We start from the raw sequence: 21,031 nt of genomic DNA, 5'->3' as shown, positions 1-21,031 counted from the left end.
TAAAGATTACTATCATTTCAAGACTGTTACTAAAGTCTCTTTAAAGATTACTTTCATTTCAAGACTGTTACTAAACTCTCTTTAAAGATTACTTTCATTTCAAGACTTACTAAAGTCTCTTTAAAGGTTACTTTCATTTCAAGACAGTTACTAAAGTCTCTTTAAATATTACTTTCATTTCAGGACTGTCTCTAAAAAGATTACTTTCATTTAAAGACTGTTACTAAAGTCCCTTTAAAGATTACTTTCATTTCAAGACTGTTACTAAAGTCTCTTTAAAGATTAATTTCATTTCAAGACGGTTACTAAACTCTCTTTAAAGATTACTTTCATTTCAAGACTTACTAAAGTCTCTTTAAAGGTTACTTTCATTTCAAGACAGTTACTAAAGTCTCTTTAAATATTACTTTCATTTCAGGACTGTCTCTAAAAAGATTACTTTCATTTAAAGACTGTTACTAAAGTCCCTTTAAAGATTACTTTCATTTCAAGACTGTTACTAAAGTCTCTTTAAAGATTAATTTCATTTCAAGACGGTTACTAAAGTCTCTTTAAAGATTACTCTCATTTCAAGACCATTACTAAAGTCTCTTCAAAATACTTATTCTTATATGAAATAGAGAATTTATAAACCTAAAGTCTCTTTAAAATACTTATTCTTTTATGAAAAAGGAGTTTCATAAACAAACCTTTCATGTGTACATCATTAGGAATCTTCAAATAATCAGCCATACAGTCACTGTATTTTCTCTAATCAATAGAAATGTAGTACAGGTATTAGCATGACAACTAACTGAAAGGCTCAGGTACTTATAAATTACCTGCCTTGCTTATCATATGTTTTAGATATGAGGATGCGAGAGATTAGTCATTGAATGATGAGTTTATGAGAAAAATTTTATCGAAACATGATAAACTCTCATTCTGCCAAGGTTAGAATAACTTTAATTGTAAAGGTCATAGGATTACCATAAACAAAAACTTTTAATGAGCTATCTGTAATCAACGGTGTCAAGTTCTTACTTGATAATTACAGAAAATACACTCGTACCTGATATAGTTCAATCATCAAATAACAGTACTGTACATACACAAAATCCCTTCTGACTTACTACCTTTACAGTCCGTTATAATGTATTGTACCTTGACTCCTATTCAAAACTAGAGGGGCACTCAGTAGAGCGCAGACCTCTGCCGCGGCACCCTATTTCTCTACCTTTTGCTTGACCTTCACCTTAGCCTTTGACCTTAACATGTATTGATTGGCAGTGATTTTCATACACTTGAATATAAACCAAGTTTGAAGTCCCTCTGACAACTATGTCCAAACTTATGGCTGATTACGTGAGTTGGACATTTTGCTTGATCGTGACCTTGACCTTTGACGTTGACCTTCAAAAATTTGATCATTTCCAGCTTTTTACATAACAGTTAATCCCTGCAAGCTTTATTACACTACGATTAAAATTGCGGCCAAGAAGCTGTTCACAAACAAACACAAACACAGGAACAAAAACATAACCTCCCAACTTTGATTGCGGAGGTAATATGACAAATTCGTAGGTAATTTGTATTTTTCCTAACTATACAAACCTTAGCTATTTACATGGGGTGATTACTTCGGTGTAGCTGAATGACGAGCCATAAGAATTTTAACGAGGGTTTACTACCCCTCCGCTAGTTAGCGGGGGGTAGGGAGGGGTAGCCTGCTACCCCTCCCCCTCACACTACCTCACTTTACTTAGAGGTAGGACTTATCTTGGGGGACAGGGCTGGCGGGCATATATGTGTAAATAGCTAAGGTTTGTATAGTTAGGAAAAATACAAATTACCTACGAATTTGTCATTTGTTCCGTAACTGAAATACAAACCACACTATTTACATGGGGTGACTTAACCCTTAGGAAGGGTGGCAATTCCCGGCCATACTGGCTTTGGCTTCCCCAGGGATTCCATATTCGAGCGAACAAGTACTCGGACAATAGGGAATCCCTGCTCCTCGCTGGCGGTTGTGAAACTGCCGCGGCCTACGTAAGGTGTGTGCGAAGGTGAAAAGTGACTTGTCCCAGGCAGTTGGCCTGGAGTTCCTCAGAAGGAAATCCAGGCTAGGACTCTCCCAATACCACCTCGTCAGGGTATGGGGACATGACAGTATTACACCTAATACTAGGAACACAAGGAAGCATGGTCTACCTTCAGTGGTTTGAGGTCAGCTATGCAGAGAACCCAGGATGCTGCTTTCTCCAAGGGAGGAGAGGATGAAGAAAAGAATAAGGGCCAGACAGATTTTTTCATTCATGCAGACTAACACCAGGTAACAATACCCTCAACCTTCTGCTACTTGTCCATGAAGGAGCTTGAGGTTTAGACCAGCTGTTGTGAACCCACCACAGGGCCGATAGAAACGTATCGAGCCTCCTGTGGGTCATGTCTTGCAGGTAAGGGGCTGAGAAGATGGTCTGATACTTCAACATCCCCGCTTGTAGGGCCTGCGTCACTGAATGATGCTCCATGAAGGGCAGGGACGTAGCTACGCCCCGACATCATGGGCTCTAGGGCGATGCGACGGAGAAGGGTCCGGATTCAAGGCTGGGTGTAATACCCTGCGAATCCGGGCCGACATGGTACTCCTGGAGACCCTTCTCTTCGTTTCCCAGGATCCACGAACGAGGCTTGAGCCTGGAGACGAACTGCAGCCGTTCTCTTAAGACGCCACCTCAGACTCCCTACCGGCAAGGTAGGAGATGGTCTGGGTCATCTGCTACAGGACGGAGACTCGAAACCTGGAAGGAGTCGAACAGCATGTCTGGCACTCCCGGATTCTGAGTCTTGGCAACAAACCTCAGGGACGAACCTGAATGTTGCCTCCCCCTATCCCCCTGAATGGGCAAAGTCGCATGAGAGACCATGTGACTTGCCTGGCTGAAGATAGGCTAGCAGGATCGCTGTCTACCCAGTAAGGTGGTGATCTGGGGCCTTACGTAGTGGTTCGTCAGGGGGTCTCTTTAGAGACTTGAGGACTCGAACCACGTCCCAAGGAGGAGGTCTCACCTTCGACTGAGGGCAGGAGAGGACAAGGCTTCGTATGAGAAGTAAGAGTTCCAGCGAGGGAGGAATGTCTAACCCTAGAGCCTGGAGGCAAGACCTAAGGCTGAGGGATAGCTTGAAACTGAAAGGCACATTCATCCCGCAATCCCACGAGGGGCTCTGCTATTGCTGGAAGCAGCATCGTGTGGAGGGATACCCTCTCCACGACACTGACCACAGTAACTCCCTCCCTCGCCTGGGAGACTACTGCGGAAGATTTGCGCAGGTGTCCAGGCCTCCTTTTCGCAACTTGTTGCGAAAATCCTCTCTCTTTGAGGAGATGCTGGATAGACTCCCGGCGGGAAGTTGGAGCAAGCTACGGCTTTGCGGAGGATGATGGCATGTGGCTATGTAAGTAACCGGTGACGTGGGGGGGGATTCCCTCGGAGGCTCCGTAAGGAGTTACAGAGGGACTGGTGAGCCACCTGAGAGAGGCCCTAGCGCAGCTAGGGAGGTCATTGAGAGACTGACCGAAACTCTGGTCCTGTAGAGTACTCTCCTCATCCGCCAGAACGGGGGAAGGAAAACACATCGATGTTGTCATACCGTTGCTGGAAGGCATCCTACCAGAGGGCCTTGGGATCCGGGACCGGGGAGCAGTACAGCGGGAGCTTGCAGCTCAGAGCTGTAGCGAACCGGTCCACAGCGGGAGCCCCCCCGAGTCAGGACTTTGTCGGCTACTTGAGGATCCAAAGACCACTCGGAACGTGGTGCCCGTGTCGCACTGCTCAGACTGTCGGCGAGCCCATTCCTTTGCCTGGAATCAAGCGAACTGCTAAGAAGAACGAGGGGAACATGGACCATCCCGGTATCTCTACCGCAGGATGGGATGACTGTACCGAAAAGTACCTCCTTGTCTGGGCAAGAAAGCCATCACTGTGGTGTTGTTGATCCTCACAACCACAGAGTAGTCCGCTAGGCTAGGTGGAGCTACTGAAGTGACAGAAACACGGTTTCCATCTCTAGTAGGTCTAGAGAAAGGGATTTCCTGGTTCTGACGACCGGCCTGAGGACCCGTGGTTCAGAACGTGGGCCCCCCCAACTTTCTTTAACGCGTCCGAAAACAGCATCAAGATTGGGGGAAGAACGAAAAGGTCTACTCCCTGTTGTAGATCCTCGTCTGCTTCCCACCCCTGGGGGTCCATTTGTTCCGGTTGTCCCCTAGGGGTCCCGGCGTCGGGGGAGTCGTGCCCCCGACTCCCCGCACCCCGAGTCGCCACTGGAGAGAACTCATCCTGAGGCGACTATTGGAAACCAGACGGGCCAGGGAGGAAAGACGTAACCACCTTGGGTTGGAGGGTCTTCTCGTGTGGGGAAACGTCTCGCGACCTTCCTCCGCCATTGTACCCTGTTGCCTGAAGGGAAGGCTTCGGGAGATTGGTGTCTAAGACCAGGCTTAGGTATACCAGACTCTGAGAGGGTTGCGGGGAGGACTCCTCGAGGACTACCATGATCTTTAGAACTTGGCAAAGTCCGAGGAGCTTGTCCCGATGACGAAGAGGGGATGCCTTCGAGTCTGCTAGGATCGGCCAGTCACCCAGGAAACGGAGGGGACGGATGCCGATCCTGAGAGCCCGTGAAGAGATCAGAGTGGAAGTATCGGTGACCTGTTGAGGTGCTGTGGAGATACCGAAGCACAGCCCTTGAACTTCCAAAGTACTTCCTTGAAGACGGGTGAACCGGGATCGGAAGTACGCGTCCTACCGGACCAGTGTACACATGAAGTCTTGTGGTCTCACCGCAAGACTGACCGCGTCAGCTGTCGCTATGCTGAATGGAGACTGATTGACAACCCTGTACAGAGTCGAGAAGGGAAGGAGACGATTAAGAGGCCTCGGAACCCGTTGGCCACCTCTTGGAGGGAGCGTATCTCCGACATGGACTGGACTTCTGCCCGGAGGGCCCGTCTCCTCACCGATCCCTACCCAGGGAGGAGGGAGGGGCTCGATACCGACCGGGCCTATTGAAGGATACAAGCTCGGAGAGCTGGCCCTCGGCCTAGTCTCTGGCGCTCCCATTCCCTGAGACTAGGGCAAGCTGCACTGGCCCAAGGGAGCCCTTGGGTGAGTAGACTCGGTCCCGGACCGTATCCTTCCCTTACCGAAGAGGAATCTCTAAATCTGGGGTCCCCTTGAGGTTTCTCCTGAGGGTCAGAACCTCCCAGAACGCAAGTTCCGACCCCTGGAGCTTCTCCTCCTGATGGACTGGCAGTGAGGTCTCTCATCCCCGGAGGCTCTTCCTGGGGAGACTCGTAGACGTGCCCCAAGGGTCCAACTGGATCCTGTCGGGTCCTTGCAAAAGACTGGGCCTTAGGATCCTTCCTAGGAGGGAAACAGGACCCCAGCAATGAAGGATGTAAGGCTTTCGCCCCCTCCGCACGAGAAGATTTCTCAGGAAGAGGCAGGGATTCTCCCTATGGAGTGATGGGGGAGAGGACCGGGTCTTCCGACCCTCCTGGGGACGGGTAATGCTTATCCACAGGGGAGGGGAGATGAAGTGTGAGGAGGGCTCATCGCCTGCGTAAGGACTCGCGGAGGGACAGGATAGTCCTTGGAGGGGACACCATGCCAGGGATTCCTCTCACCCCCTTCAGGGGAGAGGAAGCTGCTACTGATTAGTGACCCCAGTCAGAAGGCACAGACTCGTCACCTGCATGAGCGCTCTGACGACGGAATCCCACCAGGGATGCCGACCAACCCTCGCGCTGACAGGGAGTCCCTCTGGAGGGAAGAGGATCATTCGATCCTCTGGAGGAGTTGACATATGAGGGTTCGCCCATAGAGAATCTGCAATGAAGGGAGAAGAGACCTTTGACCTGTCCGGAAACCTCCCCCCCTCCGGAGAGGGCGCTGCTCTGCGCTGCGGGGGAGGGAAACGCGAAGGTGGCCTGACCCCCATAAGCCCTGATGTAATCAGGGCGCGATCGCGTCGGAGAACGGAGCCAAAAATCACGCTGATGATCACGCAAAAAGCACAGATCTGGGTAGCGCGTGAATGAAACATGCATAGCAGTATAACCGCGCCCGCATGTACACGTACCCGCGTGAGCGTGGGCGTATCGGCGCCCACGTGGACGATCCCCGCACTTCGGCGCGTATAAAGATCGCTGGCGCTTGCGCGTGAAAGATCGTGGGCGGTAGCGAGGGAAACCATCCCATGAGTGAACGATCTCGGCGACAAAAGATCGCCGATGCTTGCGCCGTCGGCGATTGCGTGTGGGAAACCATCCCAAGCGCGGAAGAAATAACGCTGACGATCTTCGGCGCCTACGCGTGTACGAAGATCGTCGGCGCTAGCGCGAGAGAAGATTGTCGGAGACAGTGAGCGAGAAACCATTGGTGCCCGCGCGCGTACGATCTCCAACTATGTAAGACGATCGTCGGCGATTCGCGCGAGCACGGACGATCTTCGACGCTCATGCGTGTGCGAAGATTGTCGGCGCTCGCGCGCGAGAGAAGATAGTCGGCGATCGCACGCGGGAAACCTTGGTGCCCCCGTGCGGACGATCTACGATGATCGCGCGCGGGAAACCGCGTGCGGAAGATCCGTGCGATGATCGCGTGAGCCTCAATGGTCGCGCGCGGGAAGCCATCCCGCGCACAGAACGATCTTTGGCGCTTAAGCGTACTGTGAAGATCGTCGGCGCTTCCGCGCCTAGCGCCGGATCCGAAGATCGGCGGCTAAAAGCCGTCGACGATCGCGTGCAGAGAACCACGCACAGAACGATCTTTGGCGCTTACGCGTACTGTGAAGATCGTCGGTGCTTGCGCGCCTAGCGCAGGATTCGAAGATCGCCGGCTAACGGCCGTCGACAATTGCGTGCGGAAAACCGCGCGCGGACGGCCTCGAAGATCGCGCACGGGAAACTAACTCACACGCGGGACGACCTTCGGCGCTTACGCGGCATGAAGATCGTCGGTGCTTGCACGCTAGGGTCGTCGGCTAACGATCTTCGAAGATCGCGGTTTCCCGCGCGCGGGCGATCTCCAGCGCTTACACGCGAGCGAATTTCATAGGCCCCTGTGCAACAGAAGATCGTCAGAGAGCACGCACGCGCGCTTGGTTGAAGGATCGGCTAACTTGTAGATCAGGAACTGGGATGTGTCCCTAAAAGGGAGGGCATCCCCTGAAGAGAACCAGGAGGCCTGCTTCAGAGCCGACAATCAACTGAAGGGCTGCTAAACACTCCAAGGAGTGGTCTCTGTGAGGAACCTTTCCAGCGAACAGGAGAGGTGTCCTTCATAGAAGAGACTTAGAGACACCGCAGGCTGGACCGCTGGCGAGCGCCTGTGCGCTATCTCGGGAACCCCAACGATGTGCGCAAATGCGCAGGGAACGTTGGTAGCAGCCTAAAGAAAACTGGGACGGGGTGTCTCTGTAAGGCAGTCTCAGGAACAGCAGGAACAACAGCCGAGCGCTAGCGCACAAGGGAACGTTGGCGCGCAGGGGATACCTGGCACTTGAGGGACTTACTTACGGTGTGAGAAAGTCTCTCCTACCCCGGAGGGAGGAGCCCGTTGGATAACGGAGGCGTGGGCGCCAAGGCGCGTCAGCAGTCAGGAAAGGATACAGCAGGCAGAGAGAGGCCCAAGATCTAACATAGACTGAGTAGAGAGGCCCCAAAGGGATAGTTGCAAGACCCCGAAGGGTCAGCGCAACAAGAAACCAAAGTTTCACCGTCACTAATCACCGAAGTGAAGTGTAGAAGTGACTAAAGTTACGAGAGTCCGAGGGAACTGCGTAACAAAAGCTCCGAGACTCCAAAGAGTCAGGGAAAAAGAAAAACCGAAGTTTCCCTGTCACTAAACACCGAAGTGTTAGTGACTGAACAGCAAGCTGTTTCAACAGGAACAATCCTCCGAAGAGGAGTCTCTATAAGTGACCTCTCTCACGAACGAGAGAGGTGAGCACTTCATAGAAGAGACTGGTGATGGAGCTCCCAAGGGCTGTGAGATCAGCTGACGTAAACAGGAACAAACCTCCGAAGAGGAGTCTCTGTGAGTGTCCTCTCACGCGAACAGGAGGAGACACTTCGTAGAAGAGACAAAAGGAGCAATCCTCCGAAGAGGAGCCCTTAGGGCGGCCTCCCTCGCGAACGAGAGAGGTCCAGACTTATCTTGCAGCTGCTCAGCCCCTTGAGCGTAGCTACAGAAGTGACCGCTCGGCCCCGAGAGCATAGTCGCTAGTACCATAGTCCGGCCTTGCAACCGCTCAGCCCCTTGAGCAAGTCACAAGGGCGGTCGCTCAGCCCCAAGAGCATAACCGCCTAAGGACCAGGGAGGGTAGAAGGGAAGTTAACAACTACCCAGGAGGCGAACCTCCTTATCGTTCTAGGATGCACTGAAGAGCTGACAGTAGTCACGGGGGAACTTCTAAGAGAAGCGAACGCCCCTGACGATGTCCTAGAGAGACGGCGGCGACAGCAGACTCCCCAAGCATAAATAGGACAGCTCTGCTTCGAAGGCACGCAACAGGCAAGAAGAAACGGCATCGTAAACTGTAAAATAAAAAGAATAATTATCTAACAGGAATTCCCCCGGGTGAAAACTCCGAAGAGAAAACCACGAGGGGAAGAAAACATAAGAACAAAAGAAGGGTGAGGGGGGGACGAAAAAGTTAACAAAAACAGAATTATAACATTATAATTATGCAACTGACTTTGAATGTTCCAAGGATCACCGACCCCCGAAGGGACGTGAGCCCTGAGCTGAAAAGTTAAAACACAATTATATTCATAAAAATAATTGAGACAAATAAAACGAAATAGCGACTCGGTCCTGAGAAGCTATCGTAGGCGTAGTATGGAGTAAGAGGTGAACGACCTCAAGAGAAGGGCTGGGCTCCACGAAGGCAACCATGGTGTCCTAGGAGTGAACGGCCGTGATCAAGAAAAGATCGTGGTGGCCTGGCTAAGCCGGCGATCACTATAGTAGACGTACACAACACACACCGCACAACACCGAAAACAAAGGAAACTTACTATTTTCTATACACAAATATATATAAACATCAATAATGTTTAAATATGACAAATTCGAAGATAATTTGTATTTTTCCTAACCATACAAACCTTAGCTATTTACAAAGGGTTATTACTTTTAGCGTAGCTGAAATGGCGAGCCATTAGAATTTAACGAGGGTGTATTACCCCCGCGCTAGTTAGCGGGGGGGTAGGGGAGTGGTAGCTAGCTACCCCTCCTCCCCCTCACACACAGGTGAATACTCACTTTCACTTAGAGGTAGGACTTGTCTTGGGGGACAGGGCTGGCGGGCAAATATGTGTAAATAGCTAAGGTTTGTATGGTTAGGAAAAATACAAATTATCTTCGAATTTGTCATTTGTTCCGTAACCGAAATACAAACCACGCTATTTACAAAGGGTGACTTATCCCTTAGGAAGGGTGGAAAGTCCCCAGCCATACTGGCTTTGGCTTTACCCGGGGACTCAGAATCCGAGTGAGTCGCACTCGAGAAAAGGAGTCCCTGCACCTCACAAGTTCCTTGCACCGCAAGGAACCATGTGGCCTACGTAAGCTTGTGTGTGAAGGAAGAAGTGTGACCCGTCCTAGGCAGTTGACCTGGAGTTCCAGAAGGAACTCTGGGTTAGGACGTTCCCAATACCACCTCGTCAGGGTATGGGGGACGCGACAGTATTGACTCAATACTCGGAACACAAGGAAGCATGGTTTACCTGCAGAGGTTCGAGGTCAGCTATGCAGAGACCAGGATGCTGCTTCCCCGTAGAGGGGATGATGAAGAAAGAAGTAAGGGCCAGACATACTTCTTTCGTTCATGCAGACTAAAACCTGATAACAATGCCCTCAACCTTCTGCTACCTGTCCAAAAAGGAGCCTGAGGTTAGACCAGCTGTTGTGTAGCCACCACAGAGCGATAGAAAACGTATCGAGACTCCTGTGGGTCACGCCCTGCAGGAAGCGGGCTGCGAAGGTCATCAGACGCTTCCAGACTCCAGCTTGTAGCACCTGCGTCACAGAGTAGTATTACTCGAAGGCGAGGGACGTTGCGATGTATCCAACATCGTGCTGTAGGGCGACGTGACGGGGGAGGGTCTGAAGACAGGTCGAGATGAATGTCCTTGAGTCCGGGCTGAAGAGGTATACTGGTGACTCTCCCCCCATGTCCTCCTTGTGTTCCCAAATCGGCTGCAACTGAGGCCAAACTGCAGCTGTTCCCAGCGCTAACCTCTCGATTCCTGTACTGGCAAGAAAGAGAAGGTCTTGGGACATCAGACACAGAATGGAGACTCAAAATCTTGAATGAATCGGACCGAAGGGTCGGGACCCTCAGATTCTGAGTCTAGCCAACAACTCAGGAGCGAGCCTGAATGTTGCCTTCTCCTCTTCCTTAGAAAGGGGGGGAGTAGTAAGAGACCAAGAAGATTGCTTACACACTGGCCGTGGCCAGAGTGAGCAGAAGACCCAAGGCGGAATACAATCCGAGGCCTGTCGTAAAAGGGTCTTGAGAAGATCTCTTAAAGGACTAAAAGTCCGAGCCATGCTCCAAGTCGGAGGTCTTCCTCCGACTAGGGCAGGGACGATCGTAGCTTCGCATGAGCGAGGATAGATCCAGCGGGCAGGAAAAAGTTATTCCTTTAAGCCTGAAGGTCAGGGAAAGGCTGAGCGACAGGCTTCATTGCCAAGAGCGGAAAGGAGTTTCCTCCCGCCGAAAGGCAATAAGACCGTTATTGCTGGAGAAGAGGCCTCACGGGAAGAGGTATATCTCCCACGGCACCAACCACCTTAGACTCTTCACTTTGCCTGGGAGACCCCTGTGGATGACTATCGCAGATGACGCGACCTCCGTACCGCGACTGTAGCGGGTTGTCTCTTCTAGAGGAGGAAGCGTAGTGTCTCCAGGCATGAAGCCGAAGCGACGCCCCGGTTCGGGAGAGATGTCGCAGTGTGGTTGCTTGAGTAGTCTGCGCCGTGGGAGAAGCTCTCCCGGGAGTTCCGTCAGGGGAAGCAGAGGGTCCAGAAACCGTTCTGCGCATAGTCCCAGTGGAGCTCTCCCATTGAAAGGTTGACAGACAACCTGGTTTTGTTGAGACCCATTGTCCGCAGACAAAAAGGAGGGAAGACGCAGGCGTCGAAGTTGTCCCACCATCACCGGAATGCATCTTGCCAGAGTCTCGGGGTCTGAGACTGGGGGGAAAACTAGCGGAAGCTTGAGGTTCCAAGCTGTCGCGATCAGGTCCCCCAGACCAGCACTTGCTGGTTACCCAAGGTCAAAGACCCTTAGGTACACTCTCTCTATGAGGCTCTGCTCGGATAGTCTGAGAGAAACATTCCCCTGCCTGGAATGAGAGAGCCGATGGTGGAATTGAGAGAATCTCAATCATCCCGGTATCTCTACTGCAAGATGTGAAGGTGTGAAAATGCGTCCCCTGCTGGTTAGCATGAAGTCGACACGCAACGGGGCGACTTGGCAGGAGCGGTAGGATCTGAAGAGGGGCCAGACTAAGGCCCTTAAGCCTGCCTGAATGATGGAGAGGTATCCTTCAGGTCTTGACCATAGGCCTGGACCGGAACATGCCCCCCCCCCCCTTTCCTTTGACGAGTCCGAGAACCGCATCAAGAATGTGGGGAAAGGACGAGAATATCCACTACCATCAAGAGGCTCCATAGGTCAACACCCATTGCAGGTTTAATAGTTCCGCTGGTCCCATAGGGCCAGGGAGTCCGGTTAAACATTGCCTGAAGCCACCGGAACTTGGATCGCCCCACATGGAACTTATCCTGAGGCGACCGTTCGGACTATAAACGGGTCAATGAGGAAAGAAGAACTAGGAAACGTTCCAAGGTAGGGCTGAAAACTCTGCTTGACTGAGAACAGGTACTGCGACTCTCCTCAGTCTTGCCACAGTCAACCGAAAGGAAGGCTCGGAGGATGTGGTAACAGAATCTGGCGTCCCCAGGTGGTCACCCATCCAAGTACCGACGTTGCTTAACCTCGCTGGACGGACGAGAAGCGGGGTTTCCAACGTGGTAAGGCGGTTGACTCAATATCATGGCCAGATACTCCAGATGTTGAGGCAGAGGAAGAGAAGGCTCCAAGCAAAATACCATGAGCCCACACTCATGGTCAGCATTCGGAAGCTTTTCCCGGCGCTGAAGAAGGTCGAAACCCGAGCCTACCGGAGTTGACCAGCCCTCCAAACAGCAGAGGAGGCGAAAGTCTGCACCTGAGCGGCCAAAAGGAAGGCAGGGAGAGTTCTCTGGGGAAACACACCTGCTATGCCACGGCGGGATAGCCACACTGCATCATAAGCAGGAATACTTGCAGTTTAGGCTGAATTCGACGAGCACCCTGGAAGATGGATGGAATGGAAACTGAAAGTACCCGTCCTTCCGATCCAGGGTTAAAGGAGTCCTGTCGCCTCGTTACCAGTCTGATCGATTCTGCTGGTCTACGCTGGCCGAAGTTTGTTCGACAAACTTGATCAGGGCTGAGAGGTCGACTATGGACATCCCCTCTCAGATCCTTCCTTACAAGAAAGGATCGACTGAGGGGGCCGGGGGTGAAGCCGTCGATGATCCTAAGGAAGACCTTCGCCTAAGGTATGGATCATTCTGCCCAACCGGGCAACTCTGCTGATGCTATGGCATAGAGGTTCAGAGACACTGAATTCGCTGACAGAGACGGCAGGCGCGATATCCTTGGCTACTCACAGAGATTGTGCGGGAATGGGCATCGGGAAGCTGTCATTCGGATGAGTAACCTTAAGCATCCTCCCAGCGAAAAAACCTGCAATCCTAGAGTTCGTGAACTCCTTTTAGGACTATGCCCTCCCCCGGGGAAGTCTCCCGTGCCATCTGTTCCTGACAGGAGGAAACTGCAATTGGACACCTTGTCCCAGTTGTCGTAGCCGATAACTTAGGCCGACGTGGTTGAAAGAAAAGGGAGCTGGAGCCCTGCAGAGTCTGGAAGAAAGCGCCTTGGAGGAGTGAAACCGGAAGTCGATTTACTCCGCACAGCAGATGTTTAAGTCTCTGTCCTTGGGCAAAGACAAAACTCTTCTCAAGGATGGAAGGGTGTCTGAGGTCGTTGACCTCCACAGATGAGACACCCGAAGGAAGCCTTCAGTCAGTGCGTCCAGATGGTACACATCGAGCTTGTCCGCAAGTAGATACTTAACGACGAAAGGCCAAGGTGCCTGAGCTCGAGAGGAGGAAAGTACCCTTGATCTTCCTGTAGCTTCCTTGAACCAAACCTCGGGCCGTAACCGAGGAGGGAAAGAACCTGGTAAGCTCCCAGAGGAAGAGGTAAGCAGTCACCCCTTGTCCGATGGAGAAATCTTCAACGGAAAGCCCCCCCGCCAAAAATCCTTCCAGGGCGGGAGAAGGAGAGAGTACTCGTGCAGGAGTGGGGACCCTCGAGACCGACCTCTTGGGAACCAACTTCGCCCTGGGGGAAGTCACCACGAAGTCCACTCCTCTCTTTCTCTTCAGCGTAGGAGAGACAGCCGCTGGTTTGTTACCCTGGCCGGTGAGTGCTGGTTTCATAACCCTCATTAACGCCCGTGCCAGCGGATCAAACCATGTCTGCTGCTCCAAGGACACAGAGTCCGAAATCCTCGCTAAGGTGAAAGGGATCGGGCGATCCTTTGGAGAGGACACGACGGTTCCTGCCTGAAAAGAAGGTGGGAAGAATGCTGTACTGACCTGTCTTCGTCCTGCACTACCAACCTGTGCTTGGATGGAGGTGATCCCGAGTGCCGCCTAGGAGCAGGCGTCCCTGCTGCTACCACCGGCTGTGGAATTCGCCGCGAACTATGGTCGCGCGAGGGCGAACGGTCGCGCAAAGGCGAATGGTCGCGCGGGCGCACAGGCGAGTGGTCGCGCGGGCGCGCAGGCGAGCGGTCGCGCGGGCGCGCAGGCGAGCGGTCGCGCGGGCGCGCAGGCGAGCGATCGCGCGGGCGCGCAGGCGAGCGATCGCGCGGGCGCGCAGGCGAGCGATCGCGCGGGCGCGCAGGCGAGCGATCGCGCGGGCGAGCGATCGCGCGGGCGCGCGATCGCGCGGGCGAATGGGCGTGACGGCGAGGGATCGTGCTGCCGCGTAGGTGAAGAAGATCGCTGGCGGTAAGCGATGGCGAGCAGCATGTGTAGGTGAATGATCGCGTGATAGGGTGCGATGGTGATCAGCATCCGCAAGAGGGCGAGCGTTCAGGGTTGTGCGATGAGGAGCAGCATGCGTAAGCGGGCAATCGTGCAGGGTTGTGCGATGGCGAGCAGCATGTGTAGGTGAATGATCGCGTGAAAGGGTGCGATGGTGATCAGCATCTGCAGGAGGGCGATCGTTCAGGGTGGTGCGATGAGGAGCAGCATGCGTAAGCGGGCAATCGTTCAGGGTTGTGCGATGGCAAGCAGCATGCGCAGGTGAATGATCGCGTGAAAGGGTGCGATGGTGATCAGCATCCGCAAGAGGGCGATCGTTCAGGGTTGTGCGATGAGGAGCAGCATGCGTAAGCGGGCAATCGTTCAGGGTTGTGCGATGGCGAGCAGCATGCGCAGGTGAATGATCGCGTGAAAGGGTGCGATGGTGATCAGCATCTGCAGGAGGGCGATCGTTCAGGGTGGTGCGATGAGGAGCAGCATGCGTAAGCGGGCAATCGTTCAGGGTTGTGCGATGGCGCGCAGTTGAGGGTCGCGCGATGGCGATCAGCATCCGCAGTTGAGGGTCGCGCGATGGCGATCAGCATCCGCAGTTGAGGGTCACGCGATGGCGATCAGCATCCGCAGTTGAGGGTCGCGCGATGGCGATCAGCATCTGCAGTTGAGGGTCGCGCGATGGCGATCAGCATCCGCAGTTGAGGGTCGCGCGATGGCGATCAGCATCCGCAGTTGAGGGTCGCGCGATGGCGATCAGCATCTGCAGTTGAGGGTCGCGCGATGGCGATCAGCATCCGCAGTTGAGCTAGTAGCTGGCGAACCATGTTCCTTCAGAAGTGTTGGAGAACGTTGGCGTGCCAGCTGTAACACACGTGGGCGATCCGGAGATCGCTGGCGAGCTGATGATCGCTGACGAGCTGACGATCGCTGGCGAGCTGATGATCGCTGACGAGCTGATGATCGCTGACGAGCTGATGATCGCTGACGAGCAGAAGGCTACGCGTGGAAGCCTGCGTAAAGAAGAGTCCTTGACCCCGACCTGAACCGAAGTTCTAGATCGCGAGGGCGAACGTGGGCGCACAGGGCACGTAACAGGAACCGCAGGGAAGATCATCTTGAAAGCGCTGACGAACAGGAGAGCGCTGACGAACAGAAGGGCGCGCAGGGAAACCCTGACACGCAAGGGAAGAACCCCCGTGGGGGCAACCCTTTGCCCCGAAGGGATCGTTGTCCGCCGGGAGACTGATGTCCGTCGGAAGACCGCTGTCCGTCGGGAAGACCGTTGTCCGTCGGGAAGACCGTTGCCCGTCGGAAGACGAGATTAGACTGCTGTCCATCTGCACCAAGACGGAAGATCGAGAAAAAGAAGTTGTAGGCTGCAAACGGAGATTCAAAAAGGCGCCTCAAGCACCCTTATAGGGAGATGAGAGGCCCTTACGACGAGGCGGACGGAGGGCCTTACGGCGAGGGAGGCCAACAGCAACAGCAACAGAAGAAACCTCCGAAGAGGAGTCTCTATGAGTGTACTCTCTCGCGAACGAAAGAGAAACACTTCGTGGAAGAGACTGGTCAGCCAGTGACCTAAAAGGGGCAATCCTCCGAAGAGGAGCTCCTGCAGTTGCCCAGCCCCTTGAGCGAAACTGCAGGTGCGACCGCTCAGCACCAAGAGCATAGTCGCACGAAAAAAAGGCAAGAGAAGAACCCCCCATAAGAGGAAAAGCTCAAGCCTGGACAGGAAAAAACTTCCCTCGGAAGGAAAGTTATCCGCCCAAGGAGGCAAGCCTCCTGACTGTTCTAAAATGAACTGGAGAGCTGTCCGTCGACACGGGAGTACTACCAGTAGAAGGAGACACGCCCCTGACGACAATACAAGGGGGGAGGCAGCAACAGCCGAATCCCCAGGACTCAACCAGACAGCTCACACCGTTGCTATATTACAGAAACGAACTAGATCGGTAACTGTAAAAAAATAAAACAAATAATATTAGTACACATTCATTCCCCCGGGAAGGCTCCGAAGAGGAATCCCGAGGAAAAGGAACAAGAATTACACAACAGGCACGTGCCCTCACAACCACTTACACTCGCGGAAGGAGAGCTGTAACCAAAACAGAATTATAACAATTATAATTATGTAACTATGTAATTATGTAATTTAAAAATGAATGAACACTAAAGAAAAAAAAAAAAAAAAAAAAAAAAAAAAAAAACGAAAACCCCGAACGGAATCGTTCTACAAGCTGAAAAATTAACAACTACAATTAGATTCATAAACTAATTGAGACAAAATGTACGGCGTAGCAACCCCACCCACACGGGAAGGAAGCTACAAGGGCGTAGTAAAACATAGTAAAAGGGTGAACGACCTCAAGAGAGAGAGAGAGAGAAAGACCGAAGTCAAACTCGATCGCAACCCATAAAATTAGGCCGTGGTGGCCTAACTGCCGAGGCCTCCACGTAGATATCGTACACTACACACACACATCTGAAAAGGAAACTTACTTATTTCTATACTCAAATATATATACAAACATGAAAACATGTTTACATATATATTGAGTAAAAGAAAAGTAAGCGAATAAGTAAAGACAAAACAGACAATGGCTGCCAAGCGAGGACCAAGACAGAGAGACGTCTGTCACAGTCCGAGCCAAAAGTGAAAGTGAGTATTCACCTGTGTGTGAGGGGGAGGAGGGGTAGCTAGCTACCACTCCCCTACCCCCCCGCTAACTAGCGCGGGGGTAATACACCCTCGTTAAATTCTAATGGCTCGCCATTTCAGCTACGCTAAAAGTAATAACCCTTTGTAAATAGCGTGGTTTGTATTTCGGTTACGGAACAAATACTAAGTATAAGAAAAGCTAAGTAAAAAAGACAAAACAATAATGGCCGTCAAGTGAGGATGGGAGCGGAGACTTCCGATCGCCATCCGAGCCAAAAGTAAAGTGAGCCTTTCACCAGTGTGTGTGAGGGGGAGGGGTAGCAGGCTACCCCTCCCTTAAAATTCTTATGGCTCGTCATTCAGCTACGCCGAAGTAATCACCCCATGTAAATAGCGTGGTTTGTATTTCAGTAACAGAACAATAAGAAATTACTAAATTGCATTGCTACTTTACCTCTATTTTCCACATTGAAGGCAATGAATGCTGCGGATGCTTTCACGTGATTACCGCACGACTGTGGGGCACCCACTTTAATGTCATTTACCCAGTCTTCTTTCTTGGGCACTATTGGTGCTGCATTCTTGTATTTGCTAACCTTAAACCGCCACGCCATGTTGCCACCCTGCAAGAGACCATTTCATGAAAATGATGAAAAAGAAGTATATATGGCAGGCATAGTAAAGTTTACAGAAGTGATAAGAGTGTAACGACTGAGATGGTGTAGGCATGTGATGAGCAAGGATGGTGGGGAGGGAGGGAGGGCAGCTCGGAACCTGTTAGGGTGAGAAGATCGAAAGGGTGACAGAGAATTGAATGGCGAGATAAGGTGAAGGATGATATGGAGAGAAGAGGTTTGGTGGAAGAAGATGCCTTTGATAGAAAACACTGGAAAGGGTGCATCAGGCAACTGACACATTAATGTAGGCTCAAATGTGAGCACACAATGTTATATTTATGCTGGATGATTACTCATTATCAAAAACTTATTAGTCTTTGTATAATCATGCATTCATTTACATGCGACACCTTTCTAGACCTGTCAAGTGATTTACGTCTAGGGTCAGTGACCCAGATTCATCTATCATTGTTTGTGTTAGGGTTGGCATTAAAGTCAGTCCTCGTCCTACAGTCTTCTTTAAGCTACTTATTTTTCCTTTACTTTAAGGGCTGCTTTTCTGGTCCTATACAGCAGTGGAACCCTACTCTCTACAGGACCTCCAGGACCTCCACAGCCATTTTATCATGTTCATTCGAAAGCATTCAACATTTCAAACCGCATATTGCTTGTTTATTATCAAATCCACACTATCAAAGAACAAGAAAGTCTTCAGTTTCTAATTATAATTCCTTCTAACAACTTTCTTCGATTCCATTTTCAATTTACTTTACTCCTAGCATAAATACTTTATTTTAGCAAATGAAATCTGTCGAGTTTTTGGTGTCTCCAGAATCAATAAATTGAAATTTTCACTCCTTCTTAGAAAAAAGAATTAAAAGTAGCCTCCTATGTCCCTAAACCTGACTGGACATGGCTTTATAGGTTAGGTTGGGTACCAAGACTTGCTAGTTCACACGGTTCCGAAAGACAGTCCAGGAGACGAAGCACCCGTATCCTTTACAAGTATAACCAACGTCTTAGGCTACACCGCATTTATTTAGTACGATGAAACGAAGTAAAGGATAGAAAAATCTAGTTTGGTTCCCTTGTAACCAAAACCCATTTTTTTAAACTAATTCCCGGTAGCTAGCCTGTTGAACAATGGGGAAGGGGTAGATATATTTATGAATTTAGGCTCGGGAGGGCATTTAGCTCGTGTAATTTTCAAAGGATTTGTGAATTTTGCAATGTGGAATACCCCAAAGTTCCAGGGTGAAGTCGAAATTAAACATGGTAGGACACCGAGGTGGAAGAGAGGAAACTAGAATAGTGATAAAGTAGAAAACTAATAAGCTTAGGGCTGTATGTATGATAGCGTACACCTGTATGTATGATTACGGGCGCATCAGCCCTCTGTCAGGTAAGTAGGTAAGGAGAAGGCTTGTAGGTTAGGAAAGTTTAGGTTAGTTGATGTCCATTTTTAATCCCCACGGGACAAACTAGCCGCTGATATACAAAGGCTCCTAAGAGTGTGTGTAGGGACCAAAAAGATGCTGATATGGAAATGTGGTTTTGCATGCCCATGTCGACAGGACAAATAGCAAACTTTAATTTTAATTCCGTTTTCTATGCCACAGCCAACTGCATCAGCAGACATGTTTTATTTACGATCAAATTATTAGTATAAGTCCAAACCTAATTTATACCCCTAAAGTACCAGTATTGATTTAAAGGCTCAAGATGGAGACGAGTGGTGAAATTTAAACGAGGGCCTTTGCGTCAACAGGCGTAGGAGGAGATGATGATGAAAGTCCTAGTGATTAATTTGTGATTAAATCAATATTATATGTCCTACTCTAAGGTATCCCTAACCTAACCTGACTTATAACACCTTGTGCTTACTTTCTGGAGGAATGGGTTATACTTTGCAATCCACTTTCATTAACATGACAGCACTTTCTTTACTTTTAAGATAATTTGAATAACATTTATTCAATGTGGTTTTCCATAATAAATAAGATGAAACAGGCTACATGTCCATAAATATACATTCTACACGGATATACTTCAAGAATTTCTACACCAAAATTAAACCAAAGCTCTTACTTATTCATAATAATCTTATAGATAGGATTAAACAAGATAAAGATAATATAATTCCCATTTTGTAAATAATATATTTACCTATATATACATTCTACACGGATATACTTAAAGCATTTCTACACCCAAAAATTAAAGCCAAACTCTTACTTATTCATAATAATCTTATATATAAGAATAAAAAGATAAAGATGATATATTTCCCATTTCGTAAATAATATATTTGCCTATATGTACATTCTACACGGATATATTAGAAGCATTTCTACAGCAAAAATTAATTGGTAACTCTTATTTATTCATAATTATCTTATAGATAAGATTAAACAAAATAAAGATGATATATTTCCCGTTTCGTAAATAATATATTTACCTATATATACATTCTACACGGATATACTTAAAGCATTTCTACACCCAAAAAATAATGGCTAACTCTTACTTATTCATAATAATCTTATAGTTAAGATTAATCACGATAAAAATGATATATTTTCCGTTTCGTAAACAATATATTTACCTATATATATTCTACACGGATATACTTGAAGCATTTCTACACCCAAAAAATTAAAGCCAAACTCTTACTTATTCATAATAATCTTATAGAGGATTAAACAAAATACAGATGATATAATTCCCGTTCCGTAAATAATATATTTACCAATTAAAAAATAAGAAAATAAGCATTTCTACAGCAAAAATTAATGCCAAACTCTGACTTATTCATAATAAACTTATAGGTAATATTAAGCAAGATAAAGATATATTTCCCGTTTCGTAAATAATTTACCAATTTAAAAATAAGAAAATAAACAAGATAAAGATAATATATCTCCCGTTTCGTAAATAATATATTTACCAATTGAAAAATAAGAATGTGTTTAAAAATTGCTTTTAATGTATCCGCCCCTCCCTATCAAAACACACACCCCTTGTCAACACATTTCTCCCTCTTCTAAAAACCTTGATAAGTTAAAATATACATTACACATTAATTCAGTGATGTAACACTAACCGAATGTTAATTTACAAACACTCACATTCGTGATAATGTAAATAAATGTAGAGTAATTCATCAATTAATAATACCTATCCAAGTCTAGCGTCCCACGAAGCGGCGTCGTCTGTTTGTGTCAAAACAGCCACATCTGATGGATATTGAAATGTTTTAGTCTATTTCAATTCAAATTTATTGTAATTTATTGTAATTTATTATAAAATAAGTGTTTAAATTCATTATGTTCTGTATTATAAGGAGTAATAGAATTATCAAACAATTTAATGTTATGCTTATATATCAGATGGACTATGTTGTGGAGGGTTTTGGATATTGGAATATTTTAGTTTATTTTCATTTCAATCCATTACAATCTATTATAAATAAAGTATATAAATTTATCCTATTCGTATCATAAGAAATAATATAATTATCAAACAATTTAATGTTG

General features: G+C 48.9%; 1 protein-coding gene across 4 annotated transcripts in view; it reads right to left on the bottom strand.

The window, feature by feature from the left end:
- The window catches only part of pod1 (coronin pod1), a 70,340-nt gene extending 49,615 nt beyond the window's left edge, over positions 1-20,725 (bottom strand). For all 4 annotated transcript variants that reach the window (XM_068348433.1, XM_068348431.1, XM_068348432.1 and 1 more), the window contains exons 1-2: positions 20,673-20,725; positions 17,333-17,501 (exon numbers count right to left, since the gene is read on the bottom strand). In XM_068348433.1, the coding sequence (XP_068204534.1) occupies positions 17,333-17,492 (160 nt within the window). In that variant the 5' untranslated portion in view covers positions 17,493-17,501; positions 20,673-20,725. The remainder of the gene's footprint in view (positions 1-17,332; positions 17,502-20,672) is intronic.
- Between the last annotated feature and the right edge of the window lie 306 nt (positions 20,726-21,031).

Source organism: Palaemon carinicauda, chromosome 24 (genome assembly GCF_036898095.1).
Source record: "Palaemon carinicauda isolate YSFRI2023 chromosome 24, ASM3689809v2, whole genome shotgun sequence".
Classification (NCBI taxonomy): Eukaryota; Metazoa; Arthropoda; class Malacostraca; order Decapoda; family Palaemonidae; genus Palaemon; species Palaemon carinicauda.
This window is presented reverse-complemented; position numbering and strand designations above follow the sequence as displayed.